Source organism: Perna viridis, chromosome 8 (assembly GCF_037379345.1).
Source record: "Perna viridis isolate PV_CMFRI_1.1 ecotype Kerala chromosome 8, ASM3737934v1, whole genome shotgun sequence".
Lineage (NCBI taxonomy): Eukaryota > Metazoa > Mollusca > Bivalvia > Mytilida > Mytilidae > Perna > Perna viridis.
In genome coordinates this window covers 17106070-17126734 of record NC_142452.1, presented here as the reverse complement: position 1 = coordinate 17126734, position 20665 = coordinate 17106070, and the positions used below count along the sequence as shown (strand labels likewise).

General features: G+C 31.4%; 1 protein-coding gene across 20 annotated transcripts in view; it reads right to left on the bottom strand.

Annotated features, from left to right (window-relative positions):
* Positions 1–5962: 5962 nt before the first annotated feature.
* The window catches only part of LOC148609562 (osmotic avoidance abnormal protein 3-like), a 31983-nt gene continuing 17280 nt past the window's right edge, over positions 5963–20665 (bottom strand). For 7 of the 20 annotated variants that reach the window (XM_088596420.1, XM_088596419.1, XM_088596418.1 and 4 more), the window contains 12 exons: positions 18982–19371; positions 18139–18167; positions 17623–17786; positions 16998–17113; positions 16552–16658; positions 16032–16293; positions 15455–15484; positions 14394–14423; positions 12645–12677; positions 10405–10517; positions 9708–9795; positions 5963–9169 (listed from right to left, as the gene is read on the bottom strand). In XM_088596420.1, coding sequence (XP_088452546.1) covers positions 8940–9169; positions 9708–9795; positions 10405–10517; positions 12645–12677; positions 14394–14423; positions 15455–15484; positions 16032–16293; positions 16552–16658; positions 16998–17113; positions 17623–17786; positions 18139–18167; positions 18982–19371 — 1592 coding nt within the window. In that variant the 3' untranslated portion in view covers positions 5963–8939. Of the gene's footprint in view, positions 9170–9707; positions 9796–10404; positions 10518–12559; positions 12575–12644; positions 12678–14393; positions 14424–15454; positions 15485–16031; positions 16294–16551; positions 16659–16997; positions 17114–17622; positions 17787–18138; positions 18168–18981; positions 19372–20665 lie in introns of all 20 variants that reach the window. The other 13 variants (XM_088596423.1, XM_088596421.1, XM_088596428.1 and 10 more) reach the window with 13 other exon arrangements.

Here is a 20665-nt window from a genome sequence, read left to right as displayed (position 1 = left end):
TTTGTTTCTATATTTCTAGCACTTTATCCCACTAAAATAACTTTGTCTTAACTGAGCAGCTAGTATGAGGTTGAATGTTTAGTTTGAATTTGAGAATGAATTTGCAGTATGAAAATGAACTGAGTGAACGAGTAAAATCTATTTAAACCATTTAAAGAGACTAAATGATATAAAGGATTATAAATATTTAAAATAGTTAATAATTGAGCTATTAAACCAAAAGTTTCAAAAGAGACAAATCTTGAATGAATGTGATTTTTTTATAAATAAATAGGATATAAATAATTGATTAAATGGTTAGATTTTAATATGTTAAATAATATTTTTATTTAATGATGTACTCAAAGTGTTTGGTGTTTCATTCATTCTTTAATTCCTCAAAATAGAGATTACATGAATTGCAATTACATAATTACAAATTAATTAACACACAAATAGGAAGTATTAAATAGTAATAATAATGAATTGTATTATTAATTCATATCTATATACAAGTAAAGTGAGCAAGACATGTTCGTGTACTGGTGACATTACATGCATTAGCTACAAAAATGTATTGCAACAATGTAAGCATCTTAAATATTCGCCTGTTGACTTTACAATATGGATGTAGCAGAGTCGTCTGAATTCATCTATATCGGAATCACAAAGTTCAGTGGAAGTTTTTCTACCGAGGAGAATTCGGACAAGCGATTCATCATCATACTCGCTTAGTTCTACGTACAACTCTAGAGGAAAATGTTCAGTTATAAGGTCCACCCAAACATTAAACAACTCTGAAGTACTTGTACAGTTTTGGGTAGCATGGACAAGCATGTCGGTGAATATTTGATCACATAATTTACATGATTGTTCGGTTAGGTTTGGTACAGAGGAAATGTATTTAGCAATAATGTGAGCGGTACGCAGTTCAAAGCAGTTTGTAGGGTACTTCCAGATGTCAGCAACAGCAATGGAATTGTGGATTTCTCTGAATCGACAAAAGCCACTATGTGAGTCTATACGTGTTTTCCAGTCATTATCATGTTTTGTATGAACCGCATTTACCACCATGTGTTTCCATTCTAATTTGCCAGGAAAGTCACCGTCTCTGATAAAGATCGCAAGGCATTCGTACAGGTTATATTTGATTAAGATATCTAAAATATCCGGGATAAAGCCTATGCGATTTCGATTGTCTGTTAGGCATGTAAAAAGTCTGTGTAGGAAGATAGTTTTCGCCAAGCAGCTATTATCCAACTTGCAAAGTTTGCCGAAGAAATAAAGTTTGCGTTTTTCGATTTCACTTGTTATGCTGCGTAACCCAACCATACTTTCGCAAATGTCCGATCGTGTGAGTGTGCTGAACTTTTGTGCATGTTTGACAACAAAATGTTGAAATCTATTTAGAAGTGCTAGCTCGGTATTCGTTAAATTGTTCCATACTTCACAACCGTATAGAACGGTGGGTATAACAACAGATCTATATAATTTTATAAGCACTGACGGATTTGTATTTCCACATCTGATATTAGCAATTGCAAAATAAATGTTTCTACCTTTCCTGCAAACGTTTGTTGTCCTTGAGAGAGACTTAAATTTACCATTGAGTTCAATCCCTAAATGCACATGGCTTTCTAAAATTGGAATTATTTCCTGGCTAACTGTCCATTTTAAGTCTGATTTTACGAACGATTTAGAAAATTGTACCACACACGATTTCTTGCCATTGAACTGAAACCGCCACTTATTCGTATATTCGGTGCACACATCAAGCATTCGTTGTAATGCTTTAGGTGTTGTAGCAATACAAGTAATATCGTCAGCAAGCGAAGGGGCACAACATTTTATACTATTTACACCTGTTACCTGATTACAATTACACAACTCATTGATTAAATCATTAATAAACACAGGGTATAAAAAACCAGATAACACACCACCTTGCCTTACACCTTCATTTACTTCAAAATACTTCGATTTGCATTGATTTACAATAACCGAACTTTGTGTATTACTATATAACATATTTATACAGGACCAAGCTTTACCTTTAACACCTAAGTTATAAAGTTTGACCATAAGTGCTTTGCGCCATACCGCATCAAAGGCTTTTCTACTGTCTAGGAATGCGGCAAATACTTTACTGTGTTGTTCAATGTTATTATAAATTGTTTCAAGAAGACAAAAGGACGCAGTCAGACAACCCAGACCTTTCTGAAACCCGTGTTGCAGCGGATTTGGAAACGTTCCTAGTATTATCACGAATGTTTGTGTACGTTGGAGTAGGAGTTTTTCAAATGTTTTCAACACACTGGACAAGAGACAAACGGGTCGGTAACTGTCAGGGTGTGACTTAGGCTTGCCACCACCTTTAAATAACGGAACCAAAAGACCCTTTCGCCAATCACTGGGTACTTCACATTTAGATATCATGGTATTTAGAAAAACTGTGAGGGATTCAATTAGTTTCGGTCCGCCAAAAATTAAATGTTCATTTTGAACCAAGTCATTTCCACTTGCTTTTCTACGTTTTAATTGTTTGATAACCGCCGCAACATCTTCGTCAGTTATGATACCACCGGGTAAGTATTGTTCTTTAACAACGTCACACACAGTTTCAATGTCGTCATACATTTTATTCACTTCACGGAATGTTGATTCGTCAAACATAGAAGTATCGGACGGTGTATATAAGTCTTTGAAGTAACTGGCAAACGCATTATAAACCGATTCGGGGGTATTATGAACAGTGTCATTAAAGTTTATCTCATGGCACACCTTTGACTGTTTTGGTTTCTGTCGCTTTATAAGTTTCCAAAACAACCTTATATCACATTCAGCTGCCTTGTTTATATCATCGTATGTTTTTATTGTAATTTTTTGTGTTAACATACCATTTGTGGCAATGTTTGACAAACTTATGTTTTGCTGTTATTTTAAATCTGACATATTGCATACAATTAATGGAGTAGAAGAGATCTGTACAGAATACTATTATGTCAGAAGTTACAAAATTAAATTGGTATGAGATTTATGTCAATCATGAATAATTATAATTCATACATGTAGACGCAAGATATATTGAGTCTTAGAGACAGACAAATACATGAAAACATAATCAATATTTTATTCTAACAATATTGTACAGGTTGACAGAATATGTTCGTTATTTAAAAAATAGAGTTATTTTTCTTTTCTCTGTACTTATAGTATTTTATTGTATTACAGGGTCAATCAATTTATTTGTAACAAATTCCAATCTGTCTTATCAATAAAAGAACCCTAAATCATCTATGTGTATTTTGTGGATCCCAATATGGTTTCACAAACAAAATACAACGGGCCAGTGTCGACCATGTGGAGATAAGAGATGTAAGACCTGTTGCACACCAAAACGTTTAAAAGCTACTGCACTGGAAAGGAATTTGCCATTTTTTGCGACATGACTTGTAAAACCGAAAATACCATATACCTTCTTCAATGCCGATGTGGTATGCAGTACGTTGGCGAAACAGAACAACCTTTCAACAGGCGTATGAATGGTCATCGCAGTGACTACAAATGCAAACCAGACCTCCCTCTAAGTCGCCATCTTAGATCTGCCGGAGACACCCAGGAGGATCTCCACAACATTGTTGTTACGATCATAGAACATAATAATAACTGGTCAAAATGCAAAGAGTATCTCGGGAAAGCTTTTGGATGAAGAAATTGCAAACAACTTCTCCAGATGGAATTAACGAGAAAAAATAATTCATTTTAGGTCTTGGTCTAAGGCTGGTACAGCACTACTTGCTATACATCAATACGCCGTACTACTATATTTGGACTTTTTTATTTTTTTTAAATTGTTTTCCACAATTAATTGTAACTTTGATAAAAAGACCCTCTTTGTTATTTTCATTCAGACTCCTTGTCAGTTGCTTATGTGAGCCTTTGATAAAGGTAAAATCACCCATATCGTACGCGATTCAGCTTCTGAATCTGTTTTGATCTTGAACTTTGTGAGTTTTATGCTCGTGAAGTTTTGTGAGTTTCATGCTCATATAGTTTTATGCTGAGGAAGGATATCAGTTATCCGAAATATTCAATTTAAATTTTACCATCTTCTGGTGATGTTAAACATATTTAGACGTTTATTTAATTTATTGTTATGTTTCGCATCGTTTTTAACGATCCATCATCCCGGAAGAGTGCTTGTTGACTATTATTTAGACGATTTTTTGTGCAGGCAGTGTTGCCATAGATGTCACAGCGGTACGAGTTCGAGTCCCGCGGAGGGAACGACCAAAAATTTGCATCGCAAATTTGACAGTTCTACCATCGTTGGGAATTTTTCAGATCTTTCTATACGTTTACATATCTTCCCTGTATCAATTTGATCCGATGGAGCAGTGTAGCGAATAGAGTCGTCACATTCTGAGACGTTATATATATATATCCCAAGCTATACCCCAACTCGAGAATCAATGCAAAGTTGCGATGTAAATTAGGTCGCTCCATCAGTGGGATTCAAACCCCTTCTCTTCTCGGAGTTGGGTGTAGCTTAGACTTGATTATCTACATGATTGTTATTTGTTGTATAACAACAATTGGGCCAATTCCACTGGTGCACTCCAATATTTCTTTTATAGGGGGTGTTGCTGTGATTCTGTTTTTAACCCCACAATATTCAAATGCAAAATATCCAATTTTCGTGACTAAAAGATTCTATGAAAGTGTCATTGAATTCCATTTAGTGGTGTAGGAGGAGTAACATAAAGATATGGGAACTCCTCTGCATAATAGAAGGAATGAGGGGTATACACCTCTATCACTATAAACCCCCACTAAAATTAGGGACAAAATGATTGAGGATATTTCCTTTGCTATACATGGAGGGTACTTGTCTTTCAGAGTTTAAGTCCTATTTCTCAGAAACTTATGTTTAGATTTATATGAAATAAGACAAGTTATATACATATACATTATAATGCTTCTTTCCTGAGAGTGTACTTGCATGGATGTGTTGAACTTTGATATGTCATGTTAATGATTGACCATTTCGCTTAATGTAGATTTGTTGCTCTAAATCTGGACCCTTAAGATTTTTCAGTTTAACAGGAACTAACTGTGTCGTATCTATCAGTTACATTGAATAAGGATATTTCTGTACGGAAGTTTTCAAGTCCCACAACTCTTGACAGGAAGCTGCATAGTTGTTATAGATTACATGAAGTTGTATGTATTAGAACTTTTCTTGCATTCTTGTGTAAAAAATCATAGTAAAAAAGTAGGTGCCATTTTCCTGACATTTTGTATCTTAAGGAGAAAAAACGCCAAAAAACTTAGTGCAAGATGATATATTGTTCAAAAACAAATGAATCTGTAAACGTTGGGACCATCAATGCAGTCGTCAAGGAGGAGTAAAGGACATGCACGAGACCAAATTTTACTGAAAAATATGTCCAACTGCCCAATTCTACAATTTTCATAAAAAAAAAAAAATCATGACAATATGCACATCTCCATAAGATAATCAAAGACTCCATTGAGTTTCATTGCAATCCTGCAAGTAGTTAAGGCGGGGTTGTGAATGACGAACGAGTCCCAGTTTTGCTGAAAAACACTCAATTTCAACAGCCATCATTTCCACAATTTTTGTTCAAAAATAAATTCCTGACAGTATGCACATCTCCATGTGGCTATATTACAACCCACAAAGTTTCATAACAATGCTGCAAGCTGCTTAGTTCAGACAGACAGGGTGAAACCTATATAACCCCCAAAATTGTTTGCGGTAGATATATTATAGTGACATTATATCCTGATATTTCTTAATAAGTCTAATAGTGAACACATGATTTATAAAGGTCTGATGACAATTTCATAGATAAAAGTTATCAGAAATGTCATTTATGTATGGTATTGTAAAATCATTTTTTTTTTATTGTATAGTATTGTAACAGCAAACCTTAAATACAAGTATAGAAACCAGAAATAACAACAATAGTGATTTTATTAATCAACAATGTATGGAACATCAGATTGTCTCTATCACAGATTTCTACGTTAACTTTTTACAAAGTTCACGGTGTCACAAACTGACAAATTATCTCCAACTGCAGTAGAATACTCATAATACTTGAAAAACCTTCTTGATCTTTTTCCTGACTACAGTTTTAAAAGAAGTATTCAAATTAAAAGTTTATACAATATGTGAATAAATTTAAGTAAATCAGTATATTTTGTAATATTATTATCAATTGCAGTTCAATAAAAGCCTTGATAATTCAATTGGTAAATAATGATTTCAAAAATTCCTTCGAACCCAGTTCCTTCAATATTAGATAATCAATTTCACATTTTTTCTGGTTACTTAAAATGTAATAATTTCTGCAGCTCTTAAATATATTGCCCCATAAAATCCATAAAAAGCAGCTAAAACTAAACTGAAATGATGAAATGTATTATGCATAATTGGCAAAGGTGGCATTGTGAACACGGCTGAAATAAGAAATAACAATTAACTTACTTACAAAATTTAACATAGGAAAAATTTTCATATTTGGTGATAAAATCATTAAAATATGTTTCTTTTTATTATGCAGATGTTCATTCATTTGCCTGGATTCTACACTGATTTTCTTTTTTCATGTAAATAATAGTTGGAGTCAGGTCAGTTGTGGAGAATATAAAGAAACAATAAAATTAACCAATGATCTCAGGTAAGAACTACAAACTGGTCTGGCATTTCAATTTTTCTCTGCAAAAATGTATAGATAGCTACTTATCTTTATGCTGACAACCTAGACCACATTTTCATGTAAGGGTCCTTAGTATTTCACTTTAAATATTCCTACACCATATACTTCCATATGTACATAACAGTTAACTTAATCATTTCCCAGAATGATTACAGTGGATCTACCATTGACAAACTACTATAATATACGGAAATCTTCACATTCATATTTGTCAAATATTAATAACACACAAAACAATACAACTATTAAAATTTCAACAAATGACATAACAAAATAAAAAATAATTTACAATCATACAAAAAAGATGAAAATTTTGGACGGAGCTGAAAGTGAAACATGGAAGGATGATCTGTGAAGAGGATATCACATAAAATTAGATCTCAGTCTACTAGAATACGGTGCCAATGGATTGTGCTAGAGATAGAAACACTTCCTCTTCGCTATAATGGACAAGGTATACATAAACAAATATAAAAATAATCTAATAAATATAAAATACTCTTGGGACGGAAAATTAACAATGTAGAAATATGTGTCAAGATTGTTCCATATCAGACTACACATGTAAGGGTGTTGTCATAAATTATTGGATTATGAAAGACATCACATTCAATACTATAAATTGCTCTGACTAGAGAGAAAGTCTGGCTCTGTTATATTACTAGAAACAAGATCAAAATCAACTTGTTTAGATTTTTAAAAAATCAATATTTAAAGGTAGGTTTAAAAACAAAAGAATTTAAACTTTTACTTTTAATCTGTGGATAAGTTTAACTCACTCGTACAAATAACTTCCTAGAATTAGTACAATATCATACAACTCTATAAACATTGCTGTCTCTGGGTATTTTGCATTTTTTTTGTGTTGCAATTGGGTCAAATCGAAACATTAATTGCTCATTTCAAAGAAATCCTTCAACAAAGATGATCAAATTAATTTCTACTCCAATTTAACACAAATAACTTTAGTTTAATTATGAATTTTTTTTTAAAGAATCATAAAAACATCAAATACATTCTCAAGATTCTGTACATTCAGATGATTCAAAAACAGAGAAATGCCTCATCTTGAAAATAATAAAAATTGTATATCAAATGTTTTACTGACATACTTCCAACCTTGATGATTCATTCAAAGCCATTTTCATAATACAACCGCACTTGGCAGTAAAAAAAGGCAAATATCTTTTAACATGTACAAAATTGTCAATATTGCATCATTACTTAAAAAAATAAAATACAAAGTAAATAAATGAATAGTGAAAAAAAATAAAAGCACTTTAAATGCTTCAATGGAATGTTGTCATTATAAATGATATGTTTACCAACAAAATTATCACAGCACTTAACAGTCAAAAACTATGTACAATGAATAATTCTACAACCACTTGCAGCACATACAATGATAATGTTCAGGTGATGGAGTGGGTCTTCCCTTGATAAAATGACAATCATCTTATGAACTTCCATAGGCAGAAACATAACTGAGAAGGATATGTAAACTCTTTATCTGACAATGATTTAAATTCATTTGTATCTATGGAATATGAAAAAGAAAACAGTCCAGATACCTAAATAAGTTCATAGTAAGTGATTATGATATTCCATCAAGGATAAAAGTTACTCTATCCCCTAAACATCATTATTGTATGCACTGTAACAACAAGTGTTCCTTTGCAATACTCTACAGCTTTCTTTCACATTACTTTGTCGACTTGATATAATTGCACAATCTAAGTCAAAAGATAGATATTATAGTCAACATGTACAGAAATGAAATTTACATTCTAAAATGGTATAATTTTAGTTATACTGACAATATGGCCTTTTCTATATCACTTTAAAATTTAGACTAATGTATACCAAGCTATATTTAATATAAATACTTAAACAGGCATTTTCTAAACATCTTAAGAATATTGATGGACTTTTCACTAATATCCACAACAACGGTTTTTAAAAGTATGCTGACAATGAAAAAATGGAAAAATGAGTATTGGTCTTTTAAAAATATGAAAATATGTTCTAATTGTCACAAAAAGGATTAAAAATGACAATGAAAATGACTTGGATCATATTAAAACTTAACCTTTTAACACATAATCATATTATGCTTTTTCCTCACTATGCACAATGTCAATGATAAAAAATTTTATCCCATTAATTGCAAACCAACCCACAGAATTACATCAGAGTTACAAATAACTACAATCATAATGGTTCTAATTCATTTCTCTTCTTCTTGCCTTTTCTCCCACCAATCGGCTGTAAAGCCTCCAATCTTGTAGGTTTTCTCACCATACTATCATTATCTTGGCTGATAAGCTGCCCATGAACAGCTGCTGCACGGAGCCCACTGCTCATTGGGTCAACTTTACCAAAACCATTTGACATTGGCGGAGGCTGTGTCTTCTGTATACTCTGCTTCACTTCAGTCATATCTGTAAATGAAATAAATATTTTATAATTGTTGTCTTTAGTAGTATGTTGAAACTTGAATATTACAAAAATATCACTGGTAACTTCCAGCATCATGCAACTATTAGAACTGTAAAAGATAAATCGTTTGTGGAAGGCCAATTCTGTAAAGGTTTTATGGTAGATCATATAAGCTCCAACCATTTTCAAAAGCAAAACTCTATTATTTTTACAGATTTAAAACTCTGCTCTTATTTATTTTACTGTTCAGTCTTGAAGTATTAAGGGAATGCAGATAGACTTGCAGTAACTATCTTCTTGGCAAAAACTCAAATTAAATGTCAACATTTCATTAAAAAAATCTATTCTCTGTATTACATTTTTTAAAAGTTCTCATTCATGGAGTTTAAGTGAAATGTTTGACTTCAGTGAAACCAGTTAAAGCCCTCCCACATCCAACCTTTGAAGAATGTTAGTGCTGCCTACAAATCATGGAATGTTTCTAGTTGAATTGTCAGTAAAACCATGGACTGTTAAAGACTAAGAATAAGAGAAATTTACTTGTTCTCTGTACAGGTTGATTCAGATATTTCTCTGCTCTTTTATTCCTGAAGTAATCTGATGAAGTGTCACTTTTTCCTCTCAATACCTGAAATCATTATAGAACCCATAAGGCAAAAACAACCTATGGCATGAAAAACAACCTATGGCATAAAAACAACCTATGGCATAAAAACAACCTATGGCATGAAAAACAACCTATGGCATAAAAACAACCTATGGCATGAAAAACAACCTATGGCATAAAAATATATCAATAAAGATGTATACAAGGGAAGAAATATTGTTTGAAGGCTACCAGTCTTCATGTTTTCATAGTTTGCTTAATCCAGCAAATTAAAGAAATCTTTCAATTAATAAGTTTTGAACATCACTAATAGTACAGTACTTTTAAATATGCTCTTATTATTGCCGTTTATTTCCATGGTTAGTAATCTGCACTTTTTCACAAGTCTAAAATATCCAATACATGTATAACATGTTTCAGAATGAAAAAACTTTAAAAAGTTTTACCCTATGTAGACCAACAGACTTACAAATGCATACAGATATATAAGCCTTCAATTTTTTGGGTGGCCTTTGAATTACAGGTAATTGGAATACTTCATAGAAGTAATAGTCAGAGAAAAAAATATATTACACTATATGGTCACTGCAAACAATGGTGAAGAGTAAATCTCCAACGGATGATACAAACCTCTCTATATCTGTCTTCTTCGTTGTCGTAGATACTAGCATTGACCTCCCCATTCATCACAGGACGGGCCCTGGGATTATGATTGCTTACCCTTCCACCTGGCATTACACCCTCTAAAAAACAAACATATTAAACTAACAGAATATGTTAAATGTAAAAACTTATCTATGAAGTTAAAGCATACTAAGAATTATCATGAGATATATATAATGAGAGTCGACATAAAAAGAACATGTGCTTTACATAAGGTATGATAGGCAATGATTTACTTTAAAAGTACCACAGATATCAGTAACTTTATTCAGAAGTGTTTCTTGAGATAAATTTCATTGTAAATCAAAACTGAACTTAATATAAAATACCTAATACATAGCTATAAGAATAATCTTAATAACAGACATAAACAACATATGTTGTATTCAAATATGGAATACAAAAACATATTACATGTTAGTATATATACTTGGTTTAAGATGCTATATTTAAAAAAGAATGTACTAAAATATACAAGTTTATGGAAAGTAGAAAGGAGAAAACAAGATGTTGATTAATATGTACAAAACATAAATGTTCCTTTTTTTTCCCTTACATTACTCAATATTTATAAAATATGTTTTTCCCTAAGACATGTACATCAAAATCTGTCTAAACTAAACCCTGGATTAACTGGTCACCTATGTTACCTTCAAATCAGGTTCAATATTCTTTAACCTGTGTAAACCAAACACTTACATTAATTAATTTCCCAGCCTAAAAGGGGTTCAGTTTAGACAGGTTTCACTGTAAAAGCTCCCTATATTTATCAACATTTGTCTTGCTATATTACACATTGAAGTTTCACATCCATGACCCATTAATTGAAGCAAGTAACACATCAAACACCCAAATCACTTCACACATTTCTTTGCTAAACCAATTAAGCTGAGCAGATTTGCCAAAGTTACCAATTCTTCATTTCCACAACATTATTTCAATAAATTATTGAAAATGTTTACTTTTATGCTTACTTTATAATCCATCAAATATTTGGTACACATTATAGACCCCTTGGTATTAACTGCATGGTAGCCAATGAAAATGCTTAACATAAACTTCAGTGATGATAATTCTTTTGTTCTATCCCAAACCCTTCCTTGCAGAAGTATATGTCACGCATGCTCATCAACAGTTCTGTACACAGGCAAATGTGCCACACACAAAAATCATATGGTTTGCATCATATGATTATGATATGACAATCATATGTTTCAGTTTACATATGATTATCACATGATTATCATATGATAAAGGTATGTTTTTCACAAACATATGACTTTCATATGTTGAATATCATATGATTATCATATGAATCAAGCACCATATGATTATCATATGTGGTACATTTGGCCATGTAGTTGACACAAAAGGTTCCACTTCTGAATTTCAATTGAAAGAAATGCCTGCACTGAATATTTTATTCATATATTAATCATCAAAAGTTCAATAAATCTGCACCATTATTTTGAAATATTCAACTTTATGAAATAATTTAACTATGAAGTGCAAGAAATAAGAGTATACAAGTAAATCCTAGAACCTGAAGTTTTATGTTATAGTACATACATGTATATCTGCTATAGTGGGATGTTTTGGTCGTATTTAAATACATAAATAACAATGATAATTTAGAACCCTCAAGTAATATTGAAAGAGCAACTTAATATTGTTCAAATCAAATTGCAAACAGCAGGTGTTTTGAAAGCAGCCACTTCTACTGATCCAGTTGACAAAACAACTAAGTGACAATTATACAGAGTTTCTACACAGTACAATTCAATTTTATTAAATGATATAGAATAATTGTGCCTTGACTATGAATTCCAACCAATTTTCAAATATCAATATCTATCTTCACCACCCAGGATCTGTACAATACTATGTATGTAGTTTGTTTCTGGATGCATTTAATTCATTTCAGCAACAAGAAAATTTGACAAATTTAGTTTTCCAATATTTGACCATCATTATAAGACCTGCCTGACATTTTTAATGTTATGTACTTAACTTAATGTTAGACCAAAACCATTACACAATAGCATATAAATGTTGTTATATTCATATATGGTATCACAACAAGATAGCAAGAAAAAGTACAGAAAAGTGAAAAAAAATGAACCTTGTTCAGGCATTCCTGGAAAAAATAAGAGAAAACACTGAAAATAAATGGCATGCATAGAATATAAACAAGACAAAAAAAGTACCTCGCCTCTCCAAATTATTTCTTATTTCAGTATCTATAATAGTGATTCATATATTAATATACAAAGTAAAAGCAGGATTAATATATCATTAACTTGGTGTGTTTCAAAACTATTTATATTCTTAAAAAATGATAACCTTCATTTATACTGACAGATTTCTAGACAGAGAAAACAATCATTTTCATTCCAATATCAAGTTCTTGAAAAACACCAAACTAATAAAATCTGTATAAGTAAATAAACCCAGTCTGAGAGCCTTTAATAATGGTTTGATATTTATCTGGTTTGGATACCAACCCAAATTTTGTCTTGAAAAATTATTTTTAAAGTTATTAATGTTTATTTGAACATAGATAAATAATTAATTTACCTAGATGTTAAGATTCTCCACAACTTTTTAATAAAATTGATTGTTAATATTAAATGACCATTTGCTTCCAGAATTTAAGGCTTTCTTAAGATAACAAAAATCATTTACCTTTTTGACTGGTAGTGACACTACCTTGATTTAAGATGACAAAACATGATATATGCACCTCTTTTTCATAACTGACTCCATGATTAAAGTTATAAAATACCAAATTCTAAGAAGTCAGCATGGTATTACAAATGTATTGGAATCAAGAAACTAATTTGAACGAAAATTTTGTTTTTAATTTTTCACAAGCTAACAAACCATGGAGCAATATTAAAGATGTCAACTCTGTTGATACTGGGATAATAGTTTTGAAGTTTAGTTTCTCTTTTTTATTTTTACAGGTATTGTTTTCCTTTTAAAAATCAGGAGGAATGTTCATGTAGTCAAGAAAAACTGTCTGATATTTCACAAAAATTTAAGTCTGATTAAAATTACCAGTATACCAAGAACTTCAGAAAATATTGTCTACTTCTGGATAAATTTGAAAAACAATAACATGGAGTCAGCAATGAAAACATTACTGGATTGACAACAATGGTAAGATAGGCTTACAGGTTAAAAGAGCAACAACATTCTTTTTAAGCTTTCTAACAGGAAACCTATACTCAATAACAACAAAATTAGCATTTTTTTTTAAGTTTAAAAAAATGAATTTGTCAATTTGTATGCAAATGATTTTAAATCAAAATATCTACACTAGGTCCTAGCACCATAAAACTTTCTTAAGTCTGAGAAAATTCTTAACTGTTTGTGATATCTTCAATTTCAAAAACTTTGATTGGAGTTACCATGGAAGTTAAGAATATTCTCAGAATTAAGAATTTTTTAAACTTTCATGGCACCTGGGCCAAGGGCATTGGTAACCTGCTACTGAGGTAGTTTGTACATTGATATCAACAAGGAGTTACAGTGCATATCCAATTAACACAGTGGAGATCTTTAAATTCAATGAATATTGAGTAAAAGGTTCTACATCTATACATTATACCACAGGTCAATAGGTTAATCCCACATGCCAGGCAAGGCAAATACTAGCAGATCAATAGCTTTAAATGCATCAGTCAACACCAAATATTGGCAGAGTACAATTTTCTTTATTTGATTAAAGAACACAACATTAATTTTCAAGTGTAAATGAAAGGTACAAAATAAATTTTGAGCCAATTCAGACCTATTCAAATTTTGCATAGACTTAATCAAGAATTCAAAATCAAACTTTCTCAAAATACAGTCAATAGGTCTTCATTGTAAATCCACCTCTGCGTGATATTTGTGTTGACTTATACTATATTTAGTACACAAATACTGCTCATTACAAGGAAATGGCATACCTTTTCTATCCATTGCACTATTATTGAGTCCTAGTAATATAATTAGTTCAGGTTTATAAGATTGTTAAGTACCCATATATACATATAGTACACTATCATTTTTACTACAATCTTAATCAACCTGTATTCCCATGCTATTTCAAATATATATCACAACACACTAATGTTAAATTGGTTGTGTGGCAGAAGTATTGTCTACTTCTGGATAAATTTGAAAAACAATAACATGGAGTCAGCAATGAAAACATTACTGGATTGACAACAATGGTAAGATAGGCTTACAGGTTAAAAGAGCAACAACATTCTTTTTAAGCTTTCTAACAGGAAACCTATACTCAATAACAACAAAATTAGCATTTTTTTTTAAGTTTAAAAAAATGAATTTGTCAATTTGTATGCAAATGATTTTAAATCAAAATATCTACACTAGGTCCTAGCACCATAAAACTTTCTTAAGTCTGAGAAAATTCTTAACTGTTTGTGATATCTTCAATTTCAAAAACTTTGATTGGAGTTACCATGGAAGTTAAGAATATTCTCAGAATTAAGAATTTTTTAAACTTTCATGGCACCTGGGCCAAGGGCATTGGTAACCTGCTACTGAGGTAGTTTGTACATTGATATCAACAAGGAGTTACAGTGCATATCCAATTAACACAGTGGAGATCTTTAAATTCAATGAATATTGAGTAAAAGGTTCTACATCTATACATTATACCACAGGTCAATAGGTTAATCCCACATGCCAGGCAAGGCAAATACTAGCAGATCAATAGCTTTAAATGCATCAGTCAACACCAAATATTGGCAGAGTACAATTTTCTTTATTTGATTAAAGAACACAACATTAATTTTCAAGTGTAAATGAAAGGTACAAAATAAATTTTGAGCCAATTCAGACCTATTCAAATTTTGCATAGACTTAATCAAGAATTCAAAATCAAACTTTCTCAAAATACAGTCAATAGGTCTTCATTGTAAATCCACCTCTGCGTGATATTTGTGTTGACTTATACTATATTTAGTACACAAATACTGCTCATTACAAGGAAATGGCATACCTTTTCTATCCATTGCACTATTATTGAGTCCTAGTAATATAATTAGTTCAGGTTTATAAGATTGTTAAGTACCCATATATACATATAGTACACTATCATTTTTACTACAATCTTAATCAACCTGTATTCCCATGCTATTTCAAATATATATCACAACACACTAATGTTAAATTGGTTGTGTGGCGCTCTCAATGTGTGTGACATAAATTGCATTCTAATGCTACATATGTGTGTTTATGTGTATATACATTTATCTCACTAAATGCCAGAGTATACAAAGGGTTGCATGTGAAGTTTAGCCTTTTTTGTATACCACCACTCATATACAAGAAATGACAACTTATTGTGGGGAATGTAATGAATATAAAAGAATAAAAGTGAATGAGGTTCTCAGACCCATCTGACAGTGCACTAATGATACAAGCTTTCATTTAAAACATTCAATATATTTTCAATATGAGCAGTGGTAAAATCTTAATACATTATACTGTATTACTTGCATTCAGGAAGTTTTCTAAAGGAATTATATGGACAAAACAATGGATTTGAAAACAAACTATAAAGGGGGACAATTTACCTGCTACAGGAAGTGCTGTATTGCTTATGTGCATTCTAGGTAAGATCCACTTATTTTGGTCTTCATCCCACTTGCACTCTTTCTTGATTTTATCTATATTAGCATAATTACAGTCCCTCCTCAAACAAGGATGGATTTTTTCTATCAAACCTTCCAATAATAAGAGTTGTCTCTCTTGTTTTCTAATAGTGTCTAGGTAATCAATTCTTTCAAACTGAAACTCAGACTGAATGTCAACTATATCTCTTTGCAGACTCTCAATCTAAAATCAAAGTTTAAGTGAATACATCAAGTGGGGATAATTTTATGATGTCTACAAACAAAGAAGAAAAAGAATTGTAACGATAAAAACTTTAATTTCAATTGAAATATTTTTGATTACTTTTTACTGAACAAAATTCAACACTATTATTTCTAATACAATTCAGATTTTGTTTTTGTGTTTACTTATATTTACCATAAAGGGCCTCCCATATCTTTGTCACCATATGTAGAACTATTAATCGCTAATATATTTTACCTTTTCTTTTTCCTTCTCAATGAACTTGTTTTTTGCCTGTAACTCTGCTTGAGTATCATCATAAATCTCCAACATGATAAAGTCATCGTCCATATTGGCAATGGCCTCTGGAATAAGGAATAAAATAGCACTATTGATTGTATGCAGCAAACTGATTACTATGTACATGAACTAGCATATTTTCCATAGTTTTGTATGCATGAATCTTTCTGCTCTCTTACTTGGCATTAAAGTATTTGTTTATTTGTTTGCTTTAGTGATGATGGGACTCCATTTCCATAAAAGAAAGCTTTTAAAACAAACCTTACATTGAGACTTTTGAAGTAATTTCATCAAGACTCGTATGAGCAAATATGTCTTCAGTATTTTTCATTGGACTAGATAATTTGTAATATTTAGTGTGTTATTAGTAAAAAATGTTTGTTGTGGAATCTAAATAAATTTACCCATAAGTCTTTCTTTCCTCTCGTCAGCAAGAAGTTTTCTATTTTTCCGTTTTTCTATCATTTCTGGGTTATCTATATGTTCTCCTCCAACCATCTGTCTTTCCAACTCTTGTAACCTTAAATTCAAGTTCCAATGTTTTTTTTCTTCAAATTAAATTAGTTAAATTTTAAATAGTTAAATTTTGTGTAATCTTGTTGGCAAACTTGTCATTGTTTGGGGGATTTAATCCATGAATAAATTTTAAACAAGTATTCGTAATCAAATAAAAAAAAATCTTTTTGAAGGAGTAACTGAATGGATCAATCTGAATGTCTAATTGAAGTGGTATGAAAAGACTTTCTGAAAAGATTACTGATAGGGTAGAAAACATCTATGTAATGAAGTTATACAGATAATTATAACAGTTTTCATTGTCGCATCACTCCTAGATAGGGGTAATTTAATTAGAAATTTTATAATATTTTGAAAAACCTATTGTTGTGTTTTATTTGCAAAATAACTCAAATTTACAAACCACTTAAATATATGCTTCCAAATGATTTCCAACATATGAAAATATTTTAGTAGTTTTCTGGTGCTGCATAATTTATCTTGTTATCTACTCCCTTTGCTCTTCTGTAATACCTTTTCAAAGCCTCTTGTTGTTGACTTTTGAGTTGTTCTTGCATGTTTGTCTGTGTTGGTGAAGAACTAGGTGCAACAAGCCCCTCATCATGCTCCAACATTGGTACACCATCAACCATAACTGCTGTAACCATCTCTTCACTACTATCAGGATGTGCTCCCTGCTAAAAATAACAATATTGCCTTTACAATTCAGATAGTTTATTTCTAGTGCCCCTGTGTAGAATCACTGAATTAAAATGTTATAAAACTACACATACTTATATTTTCATTAATGGAATGTCATCACAATAAGTTTTAAAATATTCAATAGAAATTTCATATTCAACAAAAACCCCAAATTTGTCATATTATGTATTTCTTAAAATAAAACAATATTAACTTTAATAGCTGTATTTCTAGATATTCCTGGCATCAACTTGATAATAATTTGATTTTTTTTCACATTTTATGAAATTGCTCAAACTGTCTTAAAGTTAAAAAATCTAAAGAAATTTTATAATACTTTAAACTTACTATTTGCATAGTTTCCATGGCTTCTGCTTCTGAAAAAATAAAATGATGATGTTACATGTATAACTTCTTCAAAATAAAGAAAGTCGTTCTATGACTTAATCACAGCATCTACAATAATTCTTATTGGTTATGTTAGTACTGCATACATCACTTCCAACCTCTGGAGGTTAACATCAGTTATGTTGATGTCCTATTTTCAATCATTTATTATCATCATTAAACAATGGCAAGAAAGAAATAATTGTATGAATGATAACTTATATAAATAGCCCAATGACTCTAATGAACTTTGACCTGAGTCAGACGAAAAAGTAGTACTGGACAGACACTCAATTTAAACCGATACTTAGATGTCATGCAAGAATATTAGTTACATGAAATACTCAGAGTGAAGTGTATTAGAGACTTTAAAATCTTTGGAATGCTTGGCAAAAAGATGGATAAAATAAAAAACATACTCAAAAGATTTATTTTAGACAAAACCAAGTACCAGTTTCAAGGATTATTTTGGTGTTCTGGACATTTAGGCATTACCTCAGGGTTTGGAGATTAGGGGAAAACTGAATCACACTTTGTCCCCCGATATTTCAAAAGGAGTGTCCTAGGTGTATACCAGTTGATTTGAGTGGTCACTTATATCCAAATGAGTGATATGGTCCAAGCTACAGTAAAAAATGTCAGTGCAAACATTTATGGAACCATATGGAATCAATAACTGAAGGGCTGTGGCCAAATGTAAATGCAGTATAGTACTATGTGACTATACTCTACCCTACAATTCCTAGATTTATGGCTCTATATATGTACTCACCAGGACCACATATATGTAACCAGTGTACTCACCAGGACCAGATGGCAAGTTTTGTCCCATCACAGATGATGGACGATCTTGTCCTTCCTTTACCACATACTCTGTCTTCACAATGTATTCTGTATTCGTTGTGTTCTTGTATACAATTTTAGTGCCAGCTGGGACGACAACTACTGATCCATCTGGTTGTTTGATAGCCTGGCTACCTTCAGGAACAGGTACAACAGTACCATCCGCTTGTTTAACACATGTTGTCCCTGCAGGGACTGTGACAACTTTGCCATCAGGTTGTTGAACAGTTGTAGTGCCATCTGCTGATGGAGGGATAACCTCCCCTTTCACCACTTCCCCACTGACTGGTACACCATCTACAGTGGTGGCACTTACTACTGCTTTCCCTCCAGCTTTCTTGTGTTGTACGTCTGTAAGTGAAATTTGTACATAAATATACCTATAATTATACAAGTACATTACATTACATTTCAACTTCCATCTAAGATAAGCAGTTATGCTCTGATATCAAAAGTAACACCATAATATCAACAAATAAAAAATTGAAACTTTTTCACTTAAAAATTTATTTGAAAAAAAGGAAACAATTACGAAGTTCTTGGGGTTACAAGAAGTGTTTATAGATTATGATATAGAAACTTTATAAAAATGTTCATAATAATTTATTCATAAAGCAAGTACTGAAATTCTTAACCTATAGCCATTAATCTTATTGATTTTCTTACATAAACTAGTTGTACCTTGTAAACCATAATGAACAAGACAGTAATACATTGTGTTCTACTTAAAAATGAGACTTCAAAATACTACCAAGGAAAAAAAACCAACACTTCTAGACGAAAAGGGGTGTACCATTTCAAAATAGCTTTGTAAAAAGCATAAAGCATAGAAAGCAAAATTATTTTTGAAAATAAAACTATAAGCATTGAAGAAAAAAAGCTATATTATTGGTACGTTTTTTACCAGATTTTTTTCCCTCAGAAGGTAGAACAATATAAATGTATAATGTACATTTTGAAAATACTTTTGAAATATTGATATAAAAAGAATTAAAAAACTATGAGTAAATTTACTAGGTTCAACAAAAATATGGCTGCAAATCAGAGTTATGAATTAAGAAAACAGGTGTAATATATACTATTAATTTCAAATGAGTGTGTAAAAAGTGCAAGACAGGAAAGAATTGGTTGAGTGATATATTTATCCAAAGAGTACCAACAATCCAAGAAAATTGTAAGATAGTCAAATACAATATGTAAAAGTAAGTTTAAAGCCAGTCACAAAGCCTAAGCATGTTCAGACTGTTCAGCACATGCCAAATAAAAATCTGTACTATACTGAAGGTTTAACAGATAAGGATATCACATAAGTTTTATTGGGGGTCCATACTGAAGGTTTAACAGATAAGGATATCACATAAGTTTTATTGGGGGTCCAGAACTCACAGTGAAAAATAAAATAATCCAATATTTCACTCTTATATTTCAAAAAGGCTTAGAAGAAAACATCAATGGTCTGAAATAACGATCATGACACAATCCAAGAGAAAAATTATACCCTAGCCCCCAATAAAAAATAATCACTACTCTGAAATTCAACAATGTTTTACAGGGACAGAGCTGACTTCTATACTAATCTGGAACAGAATACTTTTTGTAGTACATAAAACTTATTGTAAGTTACCTACTGACTTTCACCAACTTA